At 35.1% G+C, this 9,104-nt stretch overlaps 1 protein-coding gene across 4 annotated transcripts in view; it reads right to left on the reverse strand.

Annotated features, from left to right (window-relative positions):
• The window catches only part of HMGN3 (high mobility group nucleosomal binding domain 3), a 79,596-nt gene that overhangs the window by 18,767 nt on the left and 51,725 nt on the right, over positions 1-9,104 (reverse strand). For all 4 annotated transcript variants that reach the window (XM_044676223.1, XM_044676224.1, XM_044676221.1 and 1 more), the window contains exon 2: positions 8,114-8,164. In XM_044676223.1, the coding sequence (XP_044532158.1) occupies positions 8,114-8,164 (51 nt within the window). The remainder of the gene's footprint in view (positions 1-8,113; positions 8,165-9,104) is intronic.

Genomic DNA, 9,104 nt, shown 5'->3' on the forward strand with positions numbered 1-9,104 from the left:
TTAAATAATAAATATTTGTTAATTGCATTATTTATTAAATAATAAATAGTTATTAAATATACTATTTATTTAATAATAAATATCCATTAATTGCATTATTTATTAAATAATAGATATTTATTAAATATATTACATATATTATATATACAATTTTAAAATTTTAATAGAGAGGAGAAGCAGTGGGAAAAAAGGAGAAAGAATACATTTTTGCTCATTCTCATTAGAAAAAAAAATAAAATGTTAAAAACAAACAAAAAAAAACCCTAGTTTTCATTATGCTGTTTGAGCAGAACCTGGTAGAATTATAGAGGAATGAGAGAAACGAGGAACCTCATCGCAGCAGAGCAGTGTGGCTTCGGGACGTGAATATTCCTGTGTGCCTTTCCTTAGATATCTGTGTATTTCCCTTGTTGCCCGTGAGTCCTCTCTGTAGGGGCTGTGTGCCAGGCTGCACTGCTGAGGTGCCAGTCATTTCGGGGTACAAAGAACACTAAGAAGATTTGGCAGTGATGCATCTTCCACAAGGTCAGCAGAAATTAGGTAGCCTCGACAACACCTTCTGCTTCCATTAGACTTTGGGCTTCATCAGAACAGAGACTTTTGTTTTCTGTTTTTGCATTTGGGGCTTTCCTTGGTATCCCTCGTACTGGGCACAGTGCCCGGCCCACTGGAAACACTTCTGAGTGTTAGCTAGCTGACCGACTGACAGTTGTAGATGAAGACACGTCATGGCAGTTGGAGTCTCTGGGACCCCAGTAGCTTTTAATTCATGGAACTGAATTTGGAGCCAAATGGAGATTTCTGTGTACGAATATTTAGTTATGAAGGTCGGTGGGAATTACATCCAACGGCTGTGTCCTCAGTGCCATAACAAATGGCCAATTCAAAGAATTAAAATACACCACACGCATATAGAAAGAAAACACAGTGAGACCATTTGTGTAGATGAAAAATGTCTTTCTGCGCGAATCTTCTACTTTTCAGAACAGTCTTGTTCATCACAGGCAGACACAGTCTCAGGCTCAGCTGCCCCCTGTGGAATGTTCACGCTGTCATCTTATGTTGCTTTTGGAGATCTGCCTGGTGACTTAATTTTTTGAGCTTTTTTTTTTTTTCAAGGAAATTAAAGCATTAACCATTCTTTTACTAAATCTTGGGATGTGATTATTTAAAACCCTAATAAATTTTGAAGGCAACAGCATGGAAGGGGAACTGTCCTGCTTTTCCCAAAAATGCTTCTTGGGGCTATGGTGGAAGACATAATATTGGCAGAGATGGATCACCGGTTTGAACTAATCAGGGAATTCTTCTCGTCACTGAGTCTGACCTTTTTTCCTTTTTAACATTGGCAAAATTTTATATAATTATATAAAATATATTTATATAAATACATGACATGTATTCGGAACTATATTAATTATACAAATATTTATTAAATATATATAAAATTTTTAAATTTTAATAGAGGGGAGAAGCAGTAGGAATTTGGCAAAAAGAATTTGAAAGACTTTCCTAGAAAAGAGGAATTATACTTTTTCTGTTTGACTTCATAAGGGCAGAGCTAGAAGCAATGGGAGGATACTGAAATGATGTAAATTTAGGCTTGAGGTCAAGAAAAACTTCCTAAAGATGATAGCTGTCCAAAAGTGAAATGGGCTGTCTTTGGAGGAAGTATGTTCTCCCTAACTTAAGAATCTTCAAGCCAAAGCTGGTTAACCATTTATCAGGAATGTTACAGAACTGTGAATAGAGTATTGGGCTTGGAGTCAAAAGACCTGGCTTTGAATCCAGTCTCACTTAGTAGTTGTGTGTCCCTGGACAAGTCATTTAGCCTCTGTGGCCCTCAGTTTCCTTATCTGTGAAATGAGAATAATAGTGCCTAGCTCATATGGTTGTTGTGAGGCTCAAACGAGATCATGTACATAAAGCACTTTTCATAGCTTAAAGCTGTACAAATGCCAGCTATTGTTATTTTTGTTATTAATATCATTCATCTTTCTTTTCCCCCCAATGGAGTATGGGAAGAAGCAGTCCAGTGACAATCCACTATTCTGTTATTCTTTTATATTTAATGTTTTGCAGATTAGTGTACAACTGGGAAAAATAATTACTTTTTGTAACTGAATAAAAGTGTTAGAGCACAAATGCTTTCAAGTTCACGAAAAGCATCCTTGCTTTTGATTGCAAATAGAATATTACAGATGATAAGTACATTTCTTCACCCTGCTCTCACAGCATTCTCATTTCTTCTGCCAGGACTCCACATTTTGAAAGGTTTTCTTTCTCAGGAGAGACAGTGTGGCTTAGTAGAAAGCTAGTCTCAAAGACACAAAGACCTGGATTCGAGTCCCAGGTTTCACATATATTACGCGTGTGTACATGCAGGTGTGTGTGTAACTCTGGGAAAATCACATTTCAGTACTCTACAATTCTTTAAGAATATAAGTTGTAGAAGACCTGAAATGATAGAAGAAATTTCTTTTCTGGGAGTTTCCGATACCCAAAACAAATCAGAGTCCCAATCTCTATCCCCTTCTTTTTTCCATAGTTCATAAATAATGAGTATTTGTGGTGAACTTTATTTAAAAGACTCAAATATTTATAGATCAATATCTTTATCCAGATGATTATGGGCAACAGATGGGTCTATAAAGGAATAACACTAGTTTATTCTGGAAAGCAACTGGGAATTTTTCTAAGAATGTGATTTCTAAGAAATCCTATAAACTTTTTCATTCAGAATTCCTACTATAAGGCACATCTCTCAAAGAAGTTAAGAATAAAAAAGAAAGTCCCTGTAGATACCAAATATAAAGAGAAGCCATTGTCTTAGAGTAGTAAAAAATAAGAGTGAAAGTTGATGCCCATGGACCAAGACAATGGCAAAACAAGCTGTGGCTCATGAATGTAATGGAATATTACTGTTCTGTAAGAAATGATGAATATGATACATTAAAACAGCCTGTAAAGACATATGAAGCAGAGTGAAGAAATCCAGGATAATAATACACCTAATGATTATGATGTTTCTTTTCCTCATTAGCTGCCTTGTTATCCTAGTGATATTGCTGCCCTGAGGCTCTGACCTCCTGATCCATGCTTGCCCTGACCACTATTTCAGAAGGAGTTCCCCATTTTCAGCTTCCCTTTACATCATCTTTTCTCTTTAGAATGTAAACTCTTTAATGGTAGGGATTGTCATTTCTTGCTTCTATTTGTAGCCCCTCAGCTTAGCACAGGCTCCAGTAGGTTTTTTTTTTTTTCTAAACTTTTTCCTTCTGTTTTAGAATCAACAGTTTTGGTTCTACGGCAAAAGAGCAGTAAGGGATAGAGGCAATGAGGTTAAGTGACTTGCCCAGGGTCACAAAGCTAGGAAGTATCTGAGGCCAGATTTGAACCCAGGTCTCTAGGCCTGGCTTTCTTATCCACTGAGCCACCTAGCTGATCCTCTCAGTAAATTCTAAATAACTGTGTTATCTATTTATCTCAACAATGTCAACAGAAAGACCAACAAAATAATCAAAACTGAATGATGAATAATTATGACCAAGCTTTGCCCCAAAGAGACATCAGAAGGCATCCTCTTGCTATCTTTCAAGAGGAGGGAGACTATGGATGTGGAACATGCCATTTAATGCCAGACTTCTTAGATGTACTGATTAGTTTTGCTGAACTTCCTTTTGTTCTCTTTTAAAAAATCTTTATTATAAAAGATATCTCTCTAAAAGGGGCAAGGGGAAGGAATACACTGAGAAATGAAAGCAATGTAAAACCAAAATATAGGAATAAAATTTTCTTTTAAAATAAAAAATACAACTTTTAAAAATAACATTTTTAAAATGTTGTTTATTAGTTGGTTTAATAGTAATAGTTAACTAGTAATAAACTAGTGGTTTATTAGTTGATGTCTCAAGGATATTTTGAGGTCTGTATTTTGAATATGGAATATTTCATTTGTCAGTTCATAAAAGGCACTGTTATTTATTATCTTTAATATTTATTCTAGCCATTGGCCTATAGTGATATGCTGCATAGTTTCTACTTTTTCCTTGAATAATCTACATTGATCAGTAAGTCCAGGCTTCTTAGGGATAACAAGATAATGCTTCCATAATTTTTTGTGGCAATGACCTGTACCCAAGTTGCCACCATAAACTCTTCCACAAGACTCGGCTATTTGTTCAATGTTTCCTTCTCAATTTAATATTGGCTAAGTTTGGGGAGATGTCACCCATGGAAGGCCTTCTGATTCCATTCTTGGATTTCAGTAATTTCATGAGCTTCATCTGGAAGCAAATAGTTTTTCATTCAATTTGACAAATCTAATAAGGTAGTTCTGTATTTCTGTAATTCCCTGTAAGTTTTTGACCTTTTTCATCATATTCTATAACAATATATATTAATGCTCTTCCTTCTTTTTGATAAGGGAGTGTTACTTTTTTCCATAATAGTTTTAAGCTAATGGGCTCAGTGTTTTGTTAATAGTCTGTGGCTTATAATATTATGATTACTATTATTAACTATATTAATATTATTAATACTATTATTAATATAATATTATTATTATTATGGTTACCTCACTGTTCTTAAAGTTTTTGATAGAACTCTGATAGGAGCCCAAGGACAAGTGTTATCCTGATATTTTTCAAATTACTGAATATGGGAATAAAATGACTACTTTTTTAACAAACCGAATAAGAATATTGGACTGAAAAGCTCATTTATAATCCTATGAATTCTTTGCATGACTCTATTTGTTATTATTACTTTTATTATTAAGAGATTGTTTTGAAGGGTATAGAGTGGACTAGATGGTCACAAAACCTTCCAATAATCAAATAATGTAGTTCAAATCACTTAGCTTCTCTGGGACTCAGTTTTCTCATTTAGAAAAATGAAGGGGTTAGACTAGATAAAGTTTAAATTTCTTTCCTTTTCTGCATCCATGATGCTAAATTTTAATTTTTTAAAAACTTTTCAAATGAATAAACATCTTCTCTTTCTCCTCATATTGAGAAGAAAAAAAAAAGCAAAACCACTACTACAAACATGAACTGTATAGTCAAGCAAAGCAAATTCCCTCATTGGCTGTGTCTAAAAAAAATTACATCTCAAACTACAGTGAGTCCCATCACCTCTCTTTCAGGAGGTTGTAGCATATTTCATCTTTAGCTCTCTGGAATTGTGGCTGGTCAGAGTCTCCTAAGTCTTTCAAAGTTGACTGTTTTTACAATATTGTTGTTACATAATTCTCTTGGTTCTGGTCATCTGTTCACAGTTTATACTAGTCTTTCCAGGATTTTCTGAAACCATCCCTTTCATCATTTCTATTTTTAAAATTAAATTTTATTTTCAAATGAAGATCTATCTTCTCTCCATTCCACCCTCCTACTGAGAAAGCAAAAAACAAACAGAAACCCAAAAGCTCTGTTACAAAAATGTATAATCAAATAAAAAAATTCTTATATGGCCATGTCCCAAAAACAAAAGTCTAATCTGTACTGTGAGCTATCTATCAAGAGGTGGGAATACCCTTCATTATTTTTTTATACTCTTATCTTCGGTCTTAGAACTGATACTAAATATTAGTTCCAAGGCAGAAGAGTAGTATAGGCTAGGCAAATGGAATTAAGTGACTTGTCCAGGGTCTAGGAAGTATCTGAAGTCACATTTGAACCCAGGATTTTCCATCTCCAGACTTGGCTATCTATCCACGGAACCACCTAGTTGCCCTTAACCCTTCATTATTTGTTATAGCACAACAGTATTCTTTCAAACTCACATACTATAACTTGCTTAGCCACTCACTAATTAATAGGCACCCCCCCATTGAGTATCCAATTCCTTATCAACCCAAAAAGAGCTATTATAAATATTTTTATCACAATGGATCCTTTTTTTTTTCCTTTCTTTGATCTTTTTGGGGCATAAACTTAGTTGTTGCTCTTCTTTTTCAGAGGACTAATGATATCACAGGGTAATGATGTCTTAATTCACTTATGAATTGAATTTAAGTGAGGCAGAGTTGCCCAAAGCCATCAGCCTCACTGTTCCAGAGTCATCGAAGTATGGGGCAAGACAAAAGACAGGATGAATGGGGATGGCCTGGGATGCAGTGGAGGACCTTGTCTACATCCGACCAAGCTCTCTGCACTTCACAGGGCCTGCTTCAGCCACCTTCATGGCCACTGGAACAAACTGTTTTCACCCACCCTCTCTGCCTGCCTCTGTGTCTTCACACACGCTGGGAACAGACATCCCCATCACTCACCTCCAGGGCTGACGCCTGTCAGTTTCCCTGCATCCTGGCTTGGTCCTAGTAGTGATACGGCTAAAGCAGAGTGTAATAGCTTTTTAGGCTAGTTGTAAATTGCTTTCTAGAATGGTGAGGCCAGTTCACAAATTCACCAACAGTCCATTCACATATTTGTGTTTTCCTGCAGCCCCTCTTTTTTGTTGGTCATTTTCCTTTTTTATAATCCTTGATCTGATGAGTATGAGATGGAAGTCTGGAGTTATTTTAATTTGTGCTTCTCTAATTATTATTGATTTAGAGGAACTATGATTTCTTTGCACAAAACAGGGTTTTAACTGGTCAGTTTTATATATATATATATATGTGTGTGTGTGTGTGTATAAACTCATATACATGTTTTCTCTGATAAAGAGCTAATCATCATTAACTCCTCTGAATCTTTAACTGTCATATGAATAAAAATATATGCATTTAAGAGAACAAGAGTTTATATGAGTCTAATAAGTATATGTAAGACATGTGCATGTCTTTAGCTACTTGGTGCTTGTCTTAAACATTATTTAGGTTTTACAGTCAAGGGTAGGAACTTTGTCCATTCCAATCTGATAACACTCCACAGTATCTAGCAGTATGTGAAAATGTTTTCTGTGATTATAATCAAATTCTCTGATTTTTGTTTTATCTATTGGTTTTGCAGGAAATTTTAAAATGCTTCTGATGAAGGTCACATTTAAGCATTATTTGATTCAAGCCTGATTTGGATTCTCTGTTTCCTCCCTAATCCAGACTTTTGCCTTTTTTGGGAAGGTTTCCTCTTCAGCTGGTCTAAACATTGAATCTCTCCTCCCACTTATAAAATGAATATATCAATTATTTTATGTCTTTATATGGTTTTCAGTTTAGATATGCATGCTTTTGGGTAAATATAAAAGGCTTCAAAAAGTAATTTAACATCTTTCCCACTTTCTTGCGGCAGAGAGAGGTCTTTTCCATCTCTGAAAATTTTTCCTATTATCTTTTTCTTCTTGCACAGAAGGAAATTCCAATACCCTTTTCTCCCAAAAGTCACTTGAAGGGACAGGCAAACATAACAAATGCAAGTAGAAAATTTAAGACATATACTTGGGATAAAGGCAGCTAGGTTGCATCAGGATTTAAACTGCTGGACCCAAAATTAGGAAGACCTGAATTCAAATTTGACCTCTGACTCTTATTAGCTGTGTGACCCTGAGAAAGTCACTTAACCTATTTGCCTCAGTTTTCTTAACTGTAAAACTGTAATAGCATCATCTACTTCCCAGGGATATTGTAAGGATCAAATGAAATATCTGTAAAACACTTAGCACAATGCTTGCTACATTGTAGACGCTACATAAATAATTATTATTTTTGTTATTGATGTTCTTACTGAACTGTTGAATTGTTTATGTCTAGAGATAAAGCTATAAACGTAAAAGTCTCCAAAATGGGGCCTCTCTTATGGGGAGCCTACAGGCTTGTGAGAGTCAATTTTTACATTTTCAGTGTGAGCATTTACAACTTGAAAATAGGCAAACATTACAAAAATATGGGCCTAATTTATTGTTTCATTGATTATCTTGACTTAGGAAAGTGATAGAGAAAATGTTAATAAAGTGCAGATTAAACTTAAAAGTGTGTCACATATATGCATATATATATATATATATATATTTGGTCTTGCTGTTTTACTCACACACCCATGCCCTTTTATCTCTATTTTATGTACCATAAACTATCATATTAACATTAATCTACTTACCCTAGTGTGGGTCATCTTTGAAATCTTTGAGTCACCATTTCAAATAATTAAACATGGTATATGAAAGATATACTCACCTCTTGTTTAGTTACTTTAGCTGCATCTTTGCCCTCGGCACCCTCTGGAGACTGAAAAGAAAATGATTTGATGTAAGTTAATTTTCTTTAAATAGAAACATAATGTTTCAGTAGATACAACTAAGATTAAATCTGGAAAAAATAAATTACTTAAAAAATATATGTGTGTATATATATATGCATATCTATATATATTCAGCTTACTTCTGTCATCTGACTCTCACTTTTCTGTTTTATATTTTTGTCCTGACTCCTAAAAGCAGCACAGTATATAGAAATGGGCCTCAAAAGGAGAAAGATCTGTGTTCAAGTCCTGCCTCTAACACATAGTGATTACAGAGTTGTGTATATAGGGAGTGTGCTTCAAAGGCAGCATGTTCTACCTATTTTACCCAGACGGGCTGAGCAAGCCACTTAAGTGTTCAGTGTCCCAGGCAATTCTCTAAGACTATAAATTATAAAACAATTGCCAAAGCTCATTGGTAAAAGAATTTTCCATTTCACGAGTTTTCCATGCCAATAAAATCACAGATCTGGGCAGGGATGCATGCATACACACACATGTGCACACACACACACAAACATGGGAAGAAGGAATTGTAGAATTGAATTCTAGCCTATATCAAGCCTAAGCTGGGTTTTTCACTTCTGAGATCCTCATATCCCCACTTATACAGTAAAGATAATAAGGAATCTAGACATTCGAACACTTCTTTCCTTTGTCAATTCATCAATGTTTCAAGGAAAAGACTATAAGAGTGACAGAGAGAGGGAACTGTCTAGCGAGTGACTTAAAGTGCTTACAATTAGGATTTCCCTTATTTTCAAGTTGAATTATTAACTTTAGTCCAGAGAAAGAAAGCCTGGTGACTAGGATGGCCATGGCTTACCAAACTTATCTATCTTTAGAGCTATTAGTCTCCTGATTACACCTGCATGTGGCTACACACACACACACACACACACACACACACACACACACACACACACA

This window comes from Gracilinanus agilis, chromosome 4 (assembly GCF_016433145.1).
Source record: "Gracilinanus agilis isolate LMUSP501 chromosome 4, AgileGrace, whole genome shotgun sequence".
Taxonomy (NCBI): Eukaryota; Metazoa; Chordata; class Mammalia; order Didelphimorphia; family Didelphidae; genus Gracilinanus; species Gracilinanus agilis.